The 21,433-nt window shown below is 43.6% G+C and overlaps 1 protein-coding gene across 1 annotated transcript in view; it reads left to right on the forward strand.

Annotated features, from left to right (window-relative positions):
• Positions 1-21,433, forward strand: part of usp32 (ubiquitin specific peptidase 32) — a 151,568-nt gene that overhangs the window by 51,287 nt on the left and 78,848 nt on the right. Inside the window, exons 2-3 of the mRNA XM_063016647.1 lie at positions 2,473-2,600; positions 19,613-19,718. Coding sequence (XP_062872717.1) covers positions 2,473-2,600; positions 19,613-19,718 — 234 coding nt within the window. The remainder of the gene's footprint in view (positions 1-2,472; positions 2,601-19,612; positions 19,719-21,433) is intronic.

The following is a 21,433-nucleotide window of genomic DNA, read 5'->3' on the forward strand; positions in this document are numbered from 1 at the left end:
AGAGATCAGGCCCACCACAACAGTGTCGTCAGCAAACTTGACTATGGTGGTAGAGCCTGAAGTGGTCACACAGTCATAGGTGTACAATGAGTACACCAAGGGGGCTTAGGACACAGCCTTGAGGGGCACCAGGGCTGACGGTGAGGTACTGTATGTATGCGCTTACCAGATATGCTAATATGTACGCGCTTGCTCACTGTTTGTTTTCCAACTGTTTGATGGAACGCTTCATCACATCATTATGAAACCGATCATCACGGTCAGAGCAGCGTTTCCTTTCTACTACTGAGTCACTACTACTGTCACTCCATCACTGACACACGGCCACACACAGCTCTGCTCTACTGATTCTGAAATCTAAACAGCATGAAAAACATTCGCGTTAATGCTGCACAACACAATTAAGTATTAAGTGGGATCTTAAGACGTGTTTGCAGGAAGAACGGGACAAAATAAAAGTATTATAAACTAGGGATGTCGGCCGATCAAGGCATTTTTTAACTGATCGGAATCGGCTTTACTAAACCCGATCGTAATTCCGATCTTTTGTTTTACGTCAGCATGTCCGCTGTGTGGAAATACTTTAAATTGGAAAGTGAAACAAGTCCAGCAGCGACGTGTAATGTCTGCACTGTGAGCATTTCACGAGGCGGTAGTAGCAGAGCTGCGTTCATTACTGTAGAATTTTACTGTTTATATGGTGTGTGAGTCAAGGATCACTCCGGTTTACAAAACAACGTAGTGATGCACTCGTTTAATAAAGAAATAAATACACGATATATTCACATATTGTCGGGAGCAGAACACTTTATTAACTTCTTCTGTTACGGTACCGAATAGCGGACAGCTAGAGTCAAGCACGCGATTCCATGCACTATGGAAGCCCCAAAGGGTCAAAACACACTCACTTCGCATGGAAACGTCCATCAAACCATTGTCACAATACAAGCACTTTAAAAACTGGCTTTCCTTCATAACAAAAGAGCCTTTCCATTTTATTTTGGTATTCAGGTTTTACTGTAATGCTTTTAAGTAACTTTTTTTCTTATATTCAAGTTAAGCTGCTACACAGATTTCTGTTCATTTTTAGTGTATCACTGCATTAAACAGATTTTTTTCTTCGAATGTAAAGTTTAAAGTAAAACTGTAATTATCTCACTCATTTTGATTGATTTTGTAAAAATACAAAACATTAAGCCAATAGCTTGGATGCAGCATTTTTCCCTTCAGCACTGCAGAGCTATTTAGTTGTTAAACATATACACTGGATTAATTTGAATAACTGTAATGTACTTGAAGTGTGCACTGTGTGAACAGTATTATCCAGTTCTTATCTAGACAATATCTAGAAAATACAAGTATCGGTTTGAGACTCGGTATCGGATCGGGATCAAAATTAATAATCGGGATCGGTATCGGGAACAAAAAAAACGTGATCGGGACATCCCTAATATAAACATTAAATCTAAATCACTTGGTATCCTGGGTGCCAAAATGTCTTTTAAGTGTAGTGAAAAGGAATAGCAACATTACAAAGTGGTAAATGTCCTAATTTTTTTGGAATGTGTTGCAGGCAGAGGTGATTTAATGCACGGGGGCCCCCGAATAATTGAGGGCCTCGGATTGGCTGTTTTATTTTGTATTTATTTTCTTAGTTATTTTGGTTAATAAGAATGAGGAAGCTTACAAACCAATGATTTTGTAAATCATTTACACGTTATTCATATTTCTGACTGTTGAAAATGTTGTAATTCTGTTGTAATGCTGTAATGCTGTAATTCTGATTGGTGGTTTCAGTTAAGCGACGTGAACGTTAGCGCCAGAGCGGTAGAGAGAACAATCAGAGCGTCCTTGTTGAAACGCCACGAAGCCTCCCAACATGGAAACCCATTCCATGAAGCTCTCTACACACTGTTCTTAAGCTCATCTGAAGGCCACATGAAGTTTGGAGGTCTGTAGCGATTATCTCTGGAGAAAGTCGGCGACCTCTGCGCACTATGTGCCTCAGCATTTTACGTGGCTACCACTTCGTGGCTGAGCTGCTGTCGTTCCCGATCGCTTCCACTTTGTTATAATAGCACTGACAGTCGACTGTGTAACATTTAGTAGCGAGGAAATTTCACGACCGGACTTGTTGCACAGGTGGCGTCCTATCACTGAGCTGACATTCTTTTACAAATGTTTGTAGAAGCAGTCTGCATGCCTAAGTGCTTGGTTTTAGTGATCGGAACACCTGAATTCAATGATTTGGATTGGTGAGTGAACACTCTTGGCAATACAGTGTATTTATGAAGATTTATGTAGCCGTCTATTTGTAATCGCGCTCAAGAAATATCGATTTATTTCAGCTCCGCTTCATTAGTGTTTCAGGAATAGAAAAACCTCCTCAACTGGAAATCATTTCCCAGAGATAATCTGAGAGCTCATTAATCATCAGTTTAGATGTATTTTAATCTAAATGTTTGTTTCCAGTTACTGATGTGGAGCTCAAGCGGCTTAAAGATGCCTTCAAGAGGACCAGCGGCCTTTCCGCCTACATGACCCAGCAGTGCTTCTACAAGGAAGTACTGGGAGATGGAGTTCCACCCAAGGTTGCAGAGGTAATCCCAGCACATGACAACACTTTACTCACCACTGCTGGCCCTGAATTAGTCAGCTGTTCCACTGAGAGTTTGCCACCCTCACAGCTCAGCTTACTAGTTTTGTTTAGACCAGGGTTAGCCTCTCACCAGCTGGACCAGGGGTGGTGTAAATCTAATGGGAAGATTATTATACTTCTTTAAAGGGCAGTTATAACCTAGCAGTAATCGAAAGGTTGCTGGTTCAAGTAGGGCTGGGCGATTTTGCAAAAAAAAAAAAATCTCGATTATTTTTAAATTATTACCGATTCTCGATTACGATTTGCAATTGAAAAAAGACTCAAATTTCTTTTTTTTTTTTTTTTTTTTACATTTTAATTTAAAAGACTGCAGAAGTGCAAAAATAGTAACAGCACCACCGATAATTATCCTTTCAAGGAACTCAAACTTTATAACAATAACTGCATAACAATAATTAAAAATAATTACAATAATGTGCAGCAGATTCTCCTTACATTAAGAAGTGCACAACCACAAACTGTTCTTTACAGGTTTCTTAAAAGGAACACGAGCGTGTTTACTGTTTCCACCACTGAAGTGAGTCTGTATCAGTATCTACACTGGGGGGGCATCAAGTAAGCACTCAGCTCAGCTTTGATTTTGTCCTCTTGTGATGGGGGTGGGGGGGTGAATGGAGGTCTTAATTTCTGCTTCTAACAATATAGACTACAATTCCAATGCTCCCACGGACTGTCACGTGACTATCACATGTCCCCAGTCAGCCAATCCTGATCGCGCTCATCGGCTCCGGAGTTTTGATTCATTTCAGCTGTGTTCGATTCAGTGAATCGTAATTAACTCTTCACTCTACACTGTTTTTGCCTTTTTGATATTAAACTTCCCTTGATATATATTCCGCGAGCGTCTGCTCAGTTTCTGCCTCGTGACATGTTTGTATTTTAATGAAAATATAAAGTATGTAAACAATCGCGATGGTCACATTTCTAACATCGGGTGAAAACGTTCATTCAAATTAACCGAATTAATCGTGAAAATCGCCCAGCCCTAGGTTCAAGCCCCACCACTGACAGGTTGCCACTGTTTGGCCCTTGAGCCAACCACTTAACCTTTAATTGCTTGGATACTATACTGTCACAATACTGTAAGTCGCTTTGGATAAATGTAAATTAAACATTCCCTCTGAACTCAGTGAAAAAATATTGTCTAGTTTTCGCTTCTTTGAAGCTGCCATGTTCATCCAAAAACAAAAATACCTTGCAGGCCGTTTCAAAAATGGTAATGGACCCCAAATTGCCCGCAAGCCGTAGTTTGGACACCCCTGGTGTAAATGTTTTGTCAATATAATGACTCATGAGTCATTAGGGACTGTAGCAAAGCATTTCACCCAGGATTCTGTCTGATGTAACTTACTGCAATAATATTATACATACATAAATATGAATTATGCTTTTGGGTTTCGTTTTTGACAGACAGGACCATCTATTTATGCAGGCTATTATAAAATACAGAGTTTTTCCCTGATTAAGCAAAAAAAGATACAGTGTATCACAAAAGTGAGTACACCCCTCACATTTCTGCAAATATTTAATTATATCTTTTCATGGGACAACACTATAGACATGAAACTTGGATATAACTTAGAGTAGTCAGTGTACAACTTGTATAGCAGTGTAGATTTACTGTCTTCTGAAAATAACTCAACACACAGCCATTAATGTCTAAATAGCTGGCAACATAAGTGAGTACACCCCACAGTGAACATGTCCAAATTGTGCCCAAATGTGTCGTTGTCCCTTCCTGGTGTCATGTGTCAAGGTCCCAGGTGTAAATGGGGAGCAGGGCTGTTAAATTTGGTGTTTTGGGTACAATTCTCTCATACTGGCCACTGGATATTCAACATGGCACCTCATGGCAAAGAACTCTCTGAGGATGTGAGAAATAGAATTGTTGCTCTCCACAAAGATGGCCTGGGCTATAAGAAGATTGCTAACACCCTGAAACTGAGCTACAGCATGGTGGCCAAGGTCATACAGCGGTTTTCCAGGACAGGTTCCACTCGGAACAGGCTTCGCCAGGGTCGACCAAAGAAGTTGAGTCCACGTGTTCGGCGTCATATCCAGAGGTTGGCTTTAAAAAATAGACACATGAGTGCTGCCAGCATTGCTGCAGAGGTTGAAGACGTGGGAGGTCAGCCTGTCAGTGCTCAGACCATACACCGCACACTGCATCAACTCGGTCTGCATGGTCGTCATCCCAGAAGGAAGCTGACGCACAAGAAAGCCCGCAAACAGTTTGCTGAAGACAAGCAGTCCAAGAACATGGATTACTGGAATGCCCTGTGGTCTGACGAGACCAAGATAAACTTGTTTGGCTCAGATGGTGTCCAGCATGTGTGGCGGCGCCCTGGTGAGAAGTACCAAGACAACTGTATCTTGCCTACAGTCAAGCATGGTGGTGGTAGCATCATGGTCTTGGGCTGCACGAGTGTTGCTGGCACTGGGGAGCTGCAGTTCATTGAGGGAAACATGAATTCCAACATGTACTGTGACATTCTGAAACAGAGCATGATCCCCTCCCTTCGAAAACTGGGCCTCATGGCAGTTTTCCAACAGGATAACGACCCCAAACACAACCTCCAAGATGACAACTGCCTTGCTGAGGAAGCTGAAGGTAAAGGTGATGGACTAAACCCAATTGAGCACCTGTGGCGCATCCTCAAGTGGAAGGTGGAGGAGTTCAAGGTGTCTAACATCCACCAGCTCCGTGATGTCATCATGGAGGAGTGGAAGAGGATTCCAGTAGCAACCTGTGCAGCTCTGGTGAATTCCATGCCCAGGAGGGTTAAGGCAGTGCTGGATAATAATGGTGGTCACACAAAATATTGACACTTTGGGCACAATTTGGACATGTTCACTGTGGGGTGTACTCACTTATGTTGCCAGCCATTTAGACATTAATGGCTGTGTGTTGAGTTATTTTCAGAAGACAGTAAATCTACACTGCTATACAAGTTGTACACTGACTACTCTAAGTTATATCCAAGTTTTATTTCTATAGTGTTGTCCCATGAAAAGATATAATAAAATATTTGCAGAAATGTGAGGGGTGTACTCACTTTTGTGATACACTGTATATAAGATACACAGATCAGCCTTAACATTAAAACCACCTCCTTGTTTTTACACTCACTTTGTTGGTGCACTTTGTAGTTCTACAATTACTGACTGTAGTCCATCTGTTCTTCCATGGTCAGGACCCCCACAGGATCACCACAGAGCAGGTATTATTTAGGTTGTGGATGATTCTCGCCACTGCACTGACACTGACATGGTGGTGGTGTGTTAATGTGTGTTGTGCTGGTATGAGTGGATCAGACACAGCAATGCTGCTGGAGTTTTTAAACACCTCACTGTCCCTGCTGAACTGAGAATAGTCCACCAACCAAAAATATCCAGCCAACAGTGCCCCGTAGGCATCGTCCTGTGACCACTGATGAAGGTCTAGAACAGTGGTGGGCAAACTACTGAGCATTTACAAAATTGTCCTTCAGAGTAGGGCTTGCAAATTGAATCACTGAGTCAATGAGTCAGAAACGACTCTTCTCAAACGAATTATTAATTGGAATCGAATCAGGGAGCTGTGCTTTTATCTATGGTAAAGATTCATTCGTATTGCTCACTCTACAGTATTTCATTACAGTGTCGTTCTCAAACAACTCAGTGAATCAGTTCATTTGGTAAAGAGATTCAGTCGTGGTCCAGATGGCTGTATTAACCAATCAGAGCTTGGGGCAGTGTTAATTTTGACAGCAAATTTTGATTTTGTTTTAGTCATAGTCTTTTGACTAAAATGTCATTTAGTTTTAGTCGGAATTTAGTCATCTGAATTGTTTTAGTTTTAGTCTAGTTTTAGTCGACTAATTATCATAAGACTTTAGTCGACTAAATCTACAGTCGATTCAGTCGACTAAAATACATATTTGTTTGTTTGTTTGTTTATTAGGATTTTAACGTCATGTTTTTACACATTGGTTACATTCATGACAGGAACGGTAGTTACTCATTACACACAAGTTTATATCGAACACAGTCATGGACAATTTTAGTGTCTTCAATTCACCTCACTTGCACGTCTTTGGACTGTGGGAGGAAACCGGAGCACCCGGAGGAAACTCACGCAGACACGGGGAGAACATGCAAACTCCGCACAGAAAGGACCCGGACCGCCCCACCTGGGGTTCGAACCAGGACCTTCTTGCTGTGAGGCGACAGTGTTAACCACTTAGCCACCGTGCCGCCCTAAAATACATATAAAGGGTGTAAAATGTAAATGCTTTTTTATCACTTCCCTTGAATTATTTAAGTCATTATATACACTTACACAAAATGAAGCATTTTTTAACCAGTTATGGAATATTATTAATGTTTGAATGTGCAATACACACAAAACCAGATTTAACTTATTTCAAACATCTTTATTTACCTGACCTTGCTTATTAAGCATAACAATAACAAAATATTAATGACCAGTAAGCCTGCTCTGCCTGAATAATATATGCACTGTTTATAACAAATTGCATTTTACATTCTTTATAAAACTGGGTACCATAAAAGCAGCTGTGCCACACATGGTTTACACATCGTCTTGTTTTTCACGACGTCAAATGAGAAATGTGTCCATATATCGGCTCTCATCTTTCTCCCTGTTAACATTGTGGAGTTAATCTAGTTCCATGAGTAACGATAGTTCACAGTCTAGTCTGGTCTTTCCGGGTTTAGATCAAATGTGTGCGAGTGTGCTCTTAGCACCGTACTGCAAAAGATTAGTACTGATTGGATGGCTAATCGGCTTGTCCCGCCTCTCCTCATACGCTAAAGTAGTTATGATTGGATCTCTTCCTTACTTGTCCCTACCTTCCACAAAACTAAATCAGTTCTGATTGGATGTCGTCCCTGCCAAACATTTTCGTCTCGTTTTTATTCGTTGACGAAAGTGTCGATTCATTTCGTCATAGTTTTTATCTTTTTATGTTGTTTTTATTTAGTTTTCGTCTAGTTTTCGTCATGAAAAAAAGGTTCGTTGACGAAAACTATGACGAAAATCATTCGTCAACGAAATAAACACTGGCTTGGGGAGGAATTTCAATCTCTCTCAAATTTTAAAACCCGGTGTGGCCCTTCAGCCAAAAAGTGGAAGATGACCGACTCAAACAGCAGCAATAGCTGAGCCATCGTCTCTGACTTAACATCTACAAGGTGGACCAACTAGGTAGGAGTGTCTAATGGACAGTGAGTGGACGCGGTGTTTAAAAACTCCAGCAGCGCTGCTGTGTCTGATCCGCTCATACCAGCACAACACACACTAACACACCACCACCATGTCAGTGTCACTGCAGTGCTGAGAATGATCCACCACCTAAACATTACCTGCTCTGTGGTGGTTCTCACCATTGAAGTATGCAGAGAAACAGATGGATTACAGTCAGTAATTGAAAAGTTTAGACACCCCTGACATAGAGCGATGACGATCAGAAACTTGAAACTGTTTTGCTAATATCAGGGTCTGGCACAGAGACACGCTTCAGATGGAAGATTAAGATTTGATGAATTCTGTGCTTTAGGATCATATATTCTCCACATACAGTTGCAACTTAATGATGTTTCTCATTAGGACCGCAGCGAGCGCTCAGTTTTCCATGACGGAGAGCTTTTATATCTCTAATGCCCAGCCTTTAACGTTCAGATCGCATCCCTTAATGCCCAGGAGCTTGTAATTAGATCTGATGCATCTGTACGGTTGGCGATGGTGGTGTTGGGCAGCTTCAGTCAGGCTGGATTCTGTAGTCGATGCTTTAGTTTATATGCAGGGAGCTTTATGTTTGACGTGCTTTCCATTTTTTACTGTCTGGCTGAACATACACTACATTGCCAAAAGTATTTACTCACCCATACAAATCATTGAATTCAGATGTTCCGATCACTTTCATGGCCATAGGTGTATAAAACCAAGCACCTAGGCATGCAGACTGCTTCTACAAACATTGGTGAAAGAATGGGTCGCTCACTGGAGCTCAGTGAATTCCAGCATGGTACCATGATAGGATGCCATCTGTGCAACAAGTCCAGTTGTGAAATTTCCTCGCTACTAAATATTCAACAGTCGACTGTCAGTGGTATTATAACAAAGTGGAAGCGACTGGGAACGACAGCAACTCGGCCACGAAGTGGTAGCCACGTAAAATGACAGAGCGGGGGCCGCTCAGGTGGCGCAGCGGTAAAGTACGCTAGCTCACCAGAGTTGGGTTTCTAGATACATCGTATCGAAACTCTGCTGTACCTTTCCGACTGGGTTGGGCGGCAGTATTAACAACGTTTGGCTGTTGTTCAGGGTTAGGGGTAGAGTCGGAGCATAGGTCTTCATAACTGGTACGACTGCGGCCCCTGCTGGTTGACTGACGGTGCCTGCACAGGGCTGAGGGGGGTGTGACCCTCCGTGCGCGGTGTCTCTCGGTGTATGAACTCGGCTCGTGCAGGTGAAAAATGCCGGCTGTACTGACTGCGTGCCGGAGGGGGCGCAAGTCAGTTGAGTGGCGTCCTCAGTCAGCGGCAAAGGGTCGAATCAGTATAGAGGACGCATTCGGGGTAATTGGACACGATTAGAATGGGGATAAAAGTTTGGGGGAAAAAGTGGGAAAAAATGACAGAGCGGGGTCGGCGGATGCTGAGGCGCGTAGTGCGCAGAGGTCGCCGACTTTCTGCAGAGTCGATCGCTACAGACCTCCAAACTTCATGTGGCCTTCAGATTAGCTGAAGAACAGTGTGTAGAGCTTCATGGAATGAGCAGCTGCGTCAAAGCCTTACATCACCAAGCGCAATGCAAAGCGTCGAATGCAGTGGTGGAAAGCACGCCGCCACTGGACTCTAGAGCATCATTAATGAGAGAAACTGTTATAAGACGTAGACAGAAGAGAAGCACGGACATGCTTTACACGGGTGTCATTGGGTTTGACGTGCTTCCCTTTTTTTACTTTTTGGCTGAACGTAGCTCTACTGATTTGCTGAGAACATTAAGTTTTACTCACGTTTTAAAATGCAGTCGAGTAATAAATCAAATCAACCCGTAACGTCTTCATGTTCAGCACCGTCGCATCTCCAAACGTCAGTTCAGCTTCCTTTTATTGAGTTTTATTGTTGCGAATTCAGATTCCATTTCAGAAATGTTTTGCTCATAAAGCTGTCTCACAGAAGCAGGCTTTTCTTCCTTTAAGATCCTAGCACAGTCAACAGTTGTCATAGAAACCAGTTTCTAAAAGCTTATTTTGTTTTTATTTTTTATTTTTTTGGAGTGAAATGCCACGCATCAAGTTTCACATGGACATATTCAGAATAAACTCAGTTCTTTATCTGATATTATTCATTTATTATTCATTCATTCATTCATTCATTCATTGTCTGTTTTGCTGCTGCGATTCACCGGGCCAGTCCGTCACAGGGCAAACACACACACCCACACACAGTTAACCTGACTGCATGTCTTTGGACTGTGGGAGGAAACCGGAGCTCCTGGAAGAAACCCACACAGACACGGGGAGAACATGCGAACTCCACACAGAAAGGACCCGGACTGCTGTGACTGCTGGAATCAAACCCAGGACCTTCTTGCTGTGAGCCGACAGTGCTACCCACCGACCCACCGTGCCGGCCCTGCCTGGGCCCTACCTAGATGCCTCATTCTGAGTGATCTTTTTTTTTTTAATGCATTTTCTCCCCCTTCAGCGTGTCCAATTGCCCAATTTGCATCACGCCTCCTCTCTGCCTCGGCCGATCCCTGCCCTGACCGAGGAGATCGAAGCTAACCCACATCCCCTCCGTATGCATTCTCTCCATATGCATCTTGCCACCAACACATTGACGAGTGTGGCGCCACCCAGCGTTGCGTGCGGAGAGACACACCCTAAGAGCACTCCTTCCTCATCTCCGTGTAGGCGCCTCTAATCAGCCAGCAGAGGTCGTAACCGCCTCATTCTGACAGAGGGAGACCCACTTCCGACCTTAGTCCCGCCCATCTGAACAACAGGCCAATCGTTGTTCATTTAGCCGCTCAGCCTTGGTCGTACGACGTACTCGAGATCCAGCTCCGGTTGCAGCGTGTGCCCTTTACCGCTGCGCCACCTGAGCGGCTTATTCCGAGTGATGTTCTGACTTAATAATGAGGGAGCATCCTCGTTATTCATCCTCGTTCCTCAGCGCTGAAGGCGAATCGCAGCATTCAGAATTTAATCAACATCACTCAGACCTCTCAAATTTTGGTAAACAGTTTAAGTCTCAAATAGAGGTGTTTAGGAAATGGACGTACCAGCTTATTTTGAAGGCAATTCAGTGTACTGTCGTTAAAGCATATCGTTCAGCTCGTGTGCCCAGATTTCTTCTAATGCTTACAAAAATCATGTAGTCTAAACTGTAGCCTCGTCCGAAATCGCATACTTCCATACTCAATAGTGAGGAGGTCTGTTCAGACGCCAAGAGTACAAGGACTGTGAATATAAGTGATTCTGTTGTGGTAAAGAATCCCAGTAGTCCTGGTTAAGAATTTAACCCAGCTTGTATATATTGTATATATGTTGTATATAGTTTTGAGTAATTTGGAGCACCTGAAAATGAACACATCTGGTTGGAATATAAGTCTCTTTTGCAGTGGTTTTCCTCGCTCCTCTCCTTGACTGCTATGACTACGCAGTTAACAACATCACATACTTATCAGGCACGTGCACAGATAGACCCCTAGTGGGGGGCCAGTGATAGCTCAGTGGTTAAGGTACTGGACTAGTAAACAGAAGGTTGCCGGTTCAAGTCCCCCCACCACCAAGTTGCCACTTTTGGGTCCCTGAGCAAGGCCCTTAACCCTCAATTGCTCATTGTGTTTCGCTCATTGTGTAAGTCGCTTTGGATAAAAGCGTCTGCTAAATGCTGAAAATGTAAATGTATATGTAGTGGTGCTCAAGCACCTGCCCTTTTGCCCTGGATGAGAGAAGTGCCCTTTCTGCTGGAGCCCAATTTTTTTCTACATTCATCAATATTTAAAAATAAAGATTACCCTCTCTGTCATCAATTCCCCCCCAAACGTGTTTTGATATCTGACGTAGGGTTGGGCGATATTGCCGATTTTCATACCGTCATACCGTGTTCATAAAATGCCACGGTATACGGTATTACCGCGGGGGTAATGGGGGTGCGGACGTCTCTCTGTTAGTAATGGATCGTTCGCGAGCGATCCGATTCGATTGAACGGCTCTTTCAAATGAACCGAGTCGCATCTCTGGGAACCGTTATATACATGTTTTACATGTTCTTTTCATTTTTGTGCCGTTTTTATTGGCTGTAATACACCAATTCTGCTTCACATCAGTTCGGGGAATTAATCAGTCATAATAAAAGCTGTTTATTGTCGGAATTCAAATCCGAAATCCGAGTATCGCGAAGAGTGAGCGCGACACACACACACACACACACACACACACACACACACACACAGATAATATTATATTGTATAAACTTGCATGTAGGCAGTAAGACAGCAAGGCAGCTCCATAGGTGTTTGAACACACCCTATGTAGAGCGCTCCCTAGCTTTTGTGTTATCACCTCAAAAAGTGAGCACCCCCACAACCAATCAGTGAGCTCCAACCACCTACAACTCCCGCCCGTCCCTTATTGTGGATGCGCGCAGGTCTTAAAGTCTCCGTTTTCAAGGTGGACCTTAAGCAGAAATTTGGCGCTTCACATTTTTAAAATACCGTCACCATTTTTAAATACCGCGGTATATCGTAATACCGTCATACCGCCCAACCCTAATCTGACGGGCATTTATTTGAGTTCTTGTGAGAATTCTGCCCCGTTCAGTAAGTCACTCTTGATTATTATGCACAACATTAATTTATCTCATTTACAAATTTTGCAGCATAATGCCAAGAAAAGAAAGGTTACAAAAGCAGAAAGAAAAGGAAACTACAGCAAGCAGCTCAGGGTAGCAGCTCTCTTGTATCCTGGATTAGGCCATCTACCAGTAAAGCAAATGAGGGAGATGTACCAGTATCAGTTGTTTGGTTTTTAAAAAGCGTGCACAATATGGCCTTGTTTTTGCCTGTTTTTCAATTATTTATGCAATTTGATCATTTGAGTTATTTGATTAGATGTGTATTGATTGTGTTAACAAAAATAAATATATAAGTTAAATACCCTACTGTGTTTTTCTTTTTAATTTTATTAATAATTTTGGCGATGGGTGCCCTTTTTTTTTGGCTTGAGCACCTGCCCCCAAAAATTTCTGTGCACGTGCCTGATACTTATACAGCGATTACTGTGATCAGGTCACCTCAGATCTAGCTTACAGAGCTAACAAAGTTAGCCTCAGACTATTCAAACCAATGGGCTGAGGTGGCGCAGCCCTCTAGCATGCCAGCTTACATCTCTCTCCGTGTACCGAAATAGGTTAAATTGACAGAATGTGCGAATAAATGACACTTATACACCTTTATGCAAAAATCAGTGATAATTTATTTATATTTGAAAAGAACCATTAGGCCTGTAGCAGACAAAATCGGCCACTAGGGGTGGTGTCTTTAACACTGTAACACTGAACACGCCCTCTTTGGAACGCCACTGGGGTCCCCAGCAGTGGAAGACTGATTGGCTATGCTAAATTGGGAGAAAATGCATGAAATAATTAAATAAAAAGCTGTAAAACAGAGATAAAGAAGGGATTTATTTACCCTTTCCATGAGCTTCTTTTCTCTTTCGTCTGGGCACATTAAGAGTTAAATCAAGAGAATCTTTCGTCCACACCTGCACTACTGATGCCAGGCGAATCACTCTCTCCAAATGTACCCACCCAATTAGCACATCCGACGCAAACATCTGCTTGCCGAGAAACTGAGAAAAAACTTTTCCAGACACCCCTTGGTTCCACCTCCACTCTAAACAGTGAGGGTTGGTGTGGTAGGACCCGGGAACGTCGCTCCTCAGCCCGTCGGCGCAGGGCGGCCACCTCAGTCCTGACAGGTGGAGTCTGCAGCTCATTCCATCACCGTGATAAACGAGCGTGCCAGAGCTGAAGCGCTCTAATTTAGCCTGTCTGACAGCTGGCCGGCCAGCCAACAACACCTTCTTATTTCTAGCATCCCCTGGCGATTAACTTCATCAAATGCCTTCCATTTTTCCTTCCTCTTCAGTCTGAACTGAGAGCCGTCTCAGAAATGCTCACCTTCAGCGCTTTCGGCTTGTCTGATTAATGGACGTGTGTGATGTGGGATGTTTGTTGGAACCATGGCCACTAAGTCAGACAAGCATTTGTGATGCCAGTCACTGGAAAAGTCCTGGCTTGTGATATTCCAATTAATCCCAAAGGTGCTTAGTGAGGTTGAGGTTACGGCTCCATCCAAGCGGCCGCTCGGGTGGCGCAGCGGTAAAGTACGCTAGCGCACCAGAGTTGGGGTATCGAATACATCGTATCGAATCTCAGCTCTGCCTTTCCGACTGGGCTGGGCGGCTGCATGAACAACGACTGGCTGTTGTTCAGGGTTAGAGGGTAAGAAAGTCGGATCGTAGGTCCTCATGACTGGTGCGACCGCGGCCCCCGCTGGCTGACTGATGGCGCCTGCACAGGGCTGAGGAATAATGCTGATGGGGGTGTGGCCCTCCGTACACAGTGCCCGTCAAGTGTATGAAATCGACGCGTGCGGGTGAAAAATGCAGTCTGTACTGACCGTACGTGCCGGAGGGGGCGCATGTCAGTCGATAGGCGTCCCGAGTCAGCGGTGAAGGGTCGAATCAGTATAGAGGATGCGTTCAGGGTAATTGGACACGACTAGACTGTGTAGGCCATCCCTAAACTGTTTCCACAAAGTTGGAATCTTATTATTTATTGTGTAGAATTAATTTTACAGAACTATAATCCAAATGCACCCTCAGGTGGCACAACGGTACATTTTGCTAACCCACTACTGCTGGGATCCAGGGTTCGAATCCCCAGCTGCGCTATCGGCCTGTTGAGCGTGTATCGCCTATGTCTGAGATAGGATAAGCCCGAGACCCATCGATGGATTGCTATCCTGTGGGATGTTTGCTCTAGTGTACTCAGACTAGTGTTTTGAATCCCTCTCTTGTTTTTTTTACAGTGCAGAATTAGCTTTTGGTGAAACTTCCCTCGGAGACAGGAATATTCTGTGATATTCTGGCTGTACAGTGCAGCAACACACACACACACACACACAGCTTACTCAGCTTTCCTGGAAAGGTCTGCTTGAGATTGTACTTCTTTTTCATCCTCAGAACTGCTGTTAGCTTTATCACAGATGCACACACAGACATTAACACAGATCCACAGACACACACACTGACACACAAACACAGACAGATGCACAGATGCACACATGCACAGACATAGTCACAGAAGCACAGACACAAAAGCACAGACGCACACACAGACACAGAAGGTGCAGACACATGCACAAATGTACAGACCTACACAGACGTACAGACACGGACAAATGCACAGACGCACAAAAGCACAGCCGCACAGACGCACACAGAAGCACACACACACACACACACAGAAGATGCACACACGGACACATGCACATTTGCACAGACACATGCATAAATGCACAGACACATGCCCAAATGTACAGACCTACACAGACGCACATACAGACACATGCACAGATGCACACAGAAGCACAGACACACACACAGACAGAGAAGCACAGACACAGAAGCACAGACATGGTCACAGAAGCACAGACACAAAAGCACAGACGCACACACAGACACAGAAGCACAGACACAGTCACAGAAGCACAGACACAAAAGCACAGATGCACACACAGACACAGAAGGTGCAGACACATGCACAAATGTACAGACCTACACAGACGTGCACACATGGACAAATGCACAGACGCACACACAGAAGCACAGACGCACACAGACACAGAAGCACAGACACACAGAAGATGCACACACAGACATAGTCACAGAAGCACAGACACAAAAGCACAGACGCACACACAGACAGAAGGTGCAGACACATGCACAAATGTACAGACCTACACAGACGTGCACATACGGACAAATGCACAGACGCACAAAAACACAGACGCACACACAGAAGCACAGACGCACACAGACACAGAAGCACAGACACACACACACAGAAGATGCACACACAGACTCATGCACAGACATAGTCACAGAAGCACAGACACAAAAGCACAGACGTACACACAGACACAGAAGGTGCAGACACATGCACAAATGTACAGACCTACACAGACGTGCACACACAGACACGGACAAATGCACAGATGCACAAAAGCACAGACGCACACACAGAAGCACAGACGCACACAGACACAGAAGCACAGACACACACACGCACAGAAGATGCACACACAGACACATGCATAAATGCACAGACACATGCCCAAATGTACAGACAGTCATGGACAATTTAGTGTCTCCAATTCACCTCACTTGCATGTCTTTGGACAGTGGGAGGAAACCGGAGCCCCCGGAGTAAACCCACACAGAAAGGACCCAGACCGCCCCACCTGGGTATCGAACCCAGGACCTTCTTGCTGTGAGGTGACAGTGCTACACACTTAGTACAGAGCTCACTAGGTTTTCAGACTGAGTGTCTGACTCACGGTTGGATGCATTAGTGCTGCAGCAGAGAGGAACAGAGGTAGATAAGCAGGATTTTACCAGAACAGCCGTTCATTACGGACACTCCCAGCTAACCTCTCTGTGGCAAGTGACCATGACCTAAACCCTGAGACCCATCATCATCATCACCAGCATCATCATCATCAGCTCTCAACACCTTTCTGTGTTCAGTGAGCAAAGCCTGAGCCCCAGTAAGGTATATCAGCACTGCAGTCTCCTGCAGCCTAAACTCACCAGTACATCACAGCAGTTCATTATGGACTGTGTTTTATAGACACTCCCTGCCAACACACACACACACACACACTCACACCTTTCTGCCCAGTGACCATGACCTAAGCCCTGAGACCCATCATCACCACCATTATTTGTTCAGTGAACAAAGCCTGATTCCCAGTAAGGTATATCAGCACTGCAGTCTCCTGCAGCCTAAACTCACCAGTACATCACAGCAATTCATTATGGACTGTGTTTTATAGACACTCCCTGCCAACACACACACACACACACACACACACCTTTCTGCCCAGTGACCATGACCTAAGCCCTGGCGAGACACATCAGCACTGTACAGGAGAGGAAAGAGGTGGAGAATCTGACTCGTCCAGCACAACCTCACCAGTACAGCAGTTTATTATGGTCTGTCTTGGGGACAATCCTTGCCAACACACACACTTCTGTGCCCACTAAACATGACCTAAGCCCTGGCGAGATGCATCAGCAGATTGGAGAAAGAAAGATGTAGAGAAGCTGGCATACCAGTACAGCAGTTCATTATGGCCTGCCTAAACACTAACAGCCACACACACACACACACACACACACACACACAGACTTGTACCTTTCTGCCCAGTGACCATGACCAAGTCCTGGTAAGACACATCTGCACAGTAGGGGAGAGAAAAAAGGTGAAAAATACACATGTACAACACACCTGTACACCTTGTGCACATACAATGTCGTGCAAAAGTACACCCCCCCCCCCCCCCCCCCCCCCCACTCACTGTGTGTGATATTCTGGCTGTACAATGCACACACACACACACACACAGCTTACTCAGCTTTCCTGGAAAGGTCTGCTTGAGATTGTACTTCTTTTTCATCCTCAGAACTGCTGTTAGCTTTATCACAGATGCACACACAGACATAGACACAGATCCACAGACACACACACAGACAGATGCACAGATGCACACACTGACAATTGCACAGACGCACACACATGCACAGACACGCACAGACGCACACACAGACACACAAGCATAGGCGCACAGACGCGCACACAGCCAGAAGCACAGACATAGACACACACACGGTCACAAAAGCACAGACACAGAAGCACACACACACACACAGACAGAGAAGCACAGACGCAGACACACACAGACACAGAAGCACAGACACAAAAGCACAGATGCACACACAGAAGCAGAGACGCACACAGACACAGAAGCACAGACACAGACACAGACACAGACACAGAAGATGCACACACAGACACATGCACAGACACATGCCCAAATGTACAGACCTACACAGACGCACACACAGACACATGCACAGATTCACAGACGCAGAGAAGCACAGACGCACACACAGACACAGAAGCACAGACACAAAAGCGTAGACGCACACACAGAAGCACAGACACAGAGAAAAGAGGTGAAAAATACACATGTACAACACACCTGTACACCTTGTACACATACAATGTCGTGCAAAAGTTTTAAAGAGGCACGTCGGGCTGCTAACTAGGGTCCTTACACAGCATTAAAGACCCCACCCACTTATTAGCCAATTTTGTCTGCTGCAGGCACTGCCGATTGTGCCTGCTAGGGGGCACTTGGCCGACCCGTAGCGCCACCAAGTCAGGACTTCTACTACCAGGCTCCTTCACAACGCCCAATTTTGTTTCTTTTGAGCCGTTTAGAGATGGACCTGCTCTTGCGCTTTGTTTAGTTGTCTTGTTGTATAACCCAGTTGCTCGTAAGCGTCAGATCATGGACAATTAATATTGAAATGTGAGTGATTGACTAAAAAAGTGGGCCATTACTTCAAGGAAAGAGTTTGTCAGGTAATTAATCTATTTTGTGAGATTGGGTAAAACAGAAGATGATGTTACTGCTGCAGAGGGAGTTTTTGCATTTACAACCACGAAGCATCACAGCAGCTATATCTTATATCTTATTTTATCTTATATTTTATTTGTTGTTTTTTATTGTTTAAAGAGTAGCTGTTTATTTATTAAAGTTCAACAACATATTTGCATTATTGAGGCATTTGTTAAATATTTAATCTATGGTTATGAATGAAGTTGACCTACTAGGTAATACAGAAGTATATACATCAGCCATAACATTAAAACCACCTCATTGTTTATACATTCACTGTCAATTTTATCAGCTCTACTTACCATATAGAAGCACTTTGTAGTTCTACAATTACTGACTGTAGTCTGTCTGTTTCTCTGCACGCTTTGTTAGCCTGCTTTCACCCTGTTCTTAAATGGTCAGGACTCTCCCAGGACCACTACAGAGCAGGTATTATTTGGCTGCTGGATCATTCTCAGCACTGCAGTGACACTGACATGGTGGTGGTGTGTTAGTGTGTGGGATAAGACACAGCAGCACTGCTGAACACCTCAGTGTCACTGCTGGACTGAGAATAGTCCACCAACCAAAAATATCCAGCCAACAGCGTCCCGTGGGCAGCGTCTTGTGACCACTGCTGAAGGTCTAGAAGATGACCAACTCAAACAGCAGCAATAGATGAGCGATCTTCTCTGACTTTACATCTACAAGGTGGACCAATTAGCTAGGAGAGTCTAATAGAGTGGACAGTGAGTGGACACGGTGTTTAAAAACTCCAGCAGCACTGCTGTGTCTGATTCACTCATACCAGCACAACACACACTAACCACCACCATGTCATTGCTGAGAATGATCCACCAATAATACCTGCTCTGTGGTGGTCCTGTGGGGGGTCCTGACCATTAAGGAAAAGGGTGAAAGCAGGTTAAAAAGTATGTAAAGGAACAGATGGACTACAGTCAGTAATTGTAGAACTACAAAGTGCTTCTATATGGTAAGTGGAGCTGATAAAATGGACAGTAAGTGTAGAAACAAGGAGGTGGTTTTAATGTTATGGCTGATCAGTGTAGTTTGGTACGCTGCCAATTATTCAACTATTATTCTAAATGTTTCTATGTTTTTTTATTAGTCATTTTTGATTTACAGATTAATAAACAGGTTTATTAATGCGTATGAACTAAAATATTTTCTGTTTTCTGCAGGTGATCTGCAACTCATTTGGTGGCACCTCAAAAGGGCTTCACTTCAACAACCTCATCGTTGGCCTGGTTCTGTTGACAAGAGGACGGGATGAAGAAAAAGCCAAATGTGAGTGTACTTGCTTGCTGCTGCTGCTTTACCTGAACCCAAATGTTAGCTTGGAGAGGCAAGGCAAGTCAAGGCAAGTTTATTTGTATAGCATCTTTCATGCACAGTGGCAATTCAAAGTGATTTACATAAGGAAAAACATTTAGTTACAATTAAGACAACATGAAATTTAAACAAGAGATAAAAAATTAAGAACATGAAAAACCTAAAAGAAAATATAGTAAAATAAACCCTACAATTTAGGGAATATGAAATTAAAACGAGATAAAAAATTAAGAACATGAAAAACCTAAAAGAAAATATAGTAAAATAAACCCTACAATTTAGGGAATATGAAATTAAAACAAGAGAGATAAAAAATTAAGAACATGAAAAACTAAAAGAAAATATAGTAAAATAAACCCTACAATTTAGGGAATATGAAATTAAAACGAGAGATAAGCAATTCAGAACATAAAAACTAAAAGAAAATATAGTAAAATAAACCCTACAATTTAAGGAATATGAAATTAAAACAAGAGAGATAAGCAAAACTAAAAGAAAATATAGTAAAATAAACCCTACAATTTAGGGAATATGAAATTAAAACAAGAGAGATAAAAAATTAAGAACAGGAAAAACTAAAAGAAAATATAGTTAAATAAACTCTACAATTTAGGGAATATGAAATTAAAACGAGAGATAAGCAATTAAGAACATGAAAACTAAAAGAAAATATAGTAAAATAAACCCTACAATTTAGGGAATATGAAATTAAAACAAGAAAGATACACATTATTATAAGGGATTAATTATACATATTAACGGGGAAATTACAATACTAAATACTAAGACTATCCCACAGACTGACAGCAGACAAAGTAACTTTGTTTGTGGTTGTCCATCGAGTCCGATGATCACGTCCACTTCTGTCCTTCAACGGTGAGTTTTCTGATGGCTGTATAGTCCTATCCTGGACCCACAAGTCCTGTTACAGGTGGGACATGTGAATGTGGTGGTGATGTTACTGGCACCCATGGGTGTGTTTCTCCTCCTCATTCTCCTCTGTTGTCTCCTAGCTGTCCTTTAATCCTCCAATGCTTTGTACCCATCTGAGCACAGCTGCCGCCAGGTGTATCGGTCAGCAGCCAAGTGCTCCAGGTCCCCAGGCTTGATGTTGCACTTCTTTAGTACTGTTTTCAGTCGGTCTTTATAGTGCTTCTTTTGCCCTCCAGCAGAGCGCTGGCCATGTTCTAGTCGGCCATACAGCACCTTGCGAGTGTTGGGTGATAGTTGCCTCAATACTTATACAGCCGGATTTGCTGAGACAAAGTAACTTATACTACCGGTCGTCACCAATAGTACAGTGTTCCAGTTCTACTGCCACACAATGACGCTCATATAGCGATTTCGTCCATGGTGATATCTCTGTCTTACATAGACCTTACATTTACTGTTAATCCTTAAACTACGGGTCAGGTGGAACACACAGCGTCACCTTTTCTAGTACTATCACACAGCCTCGTCTGATTCCCACTGGGGTAGAACACACAGCATCACCTAGTGCTGATACAACACAGGTACTATGGGGCAAACGGTATCACACAGCCTCGCCTGATTCCCACCGGGGTGGAACACAGAGCATCACCTAGTACTGATACAACACAGGTACTATGGGGCAGACGGTATTGCACAGCCTCGTCTGATTCCCACCGAGGTGGAACACACAGCATCAC

This window comes from Trichomycterus rosablanca, chromosome 20 (genome assembly GCF_030014385.1).
Source record: "Trichomycterus rosablanca isolate fTriRos1 chromosome 20, fTriRos1.hap1, whole genome shotgun sequence".
Classification (NCBI taxonomy): domain Eukaryota; kingdom Metazoa; phylum Chordata; class Actinopteri; order Siluriformes; family Trichomycteridae; genus Trichomycterus; species Trichomycterus rosablanca.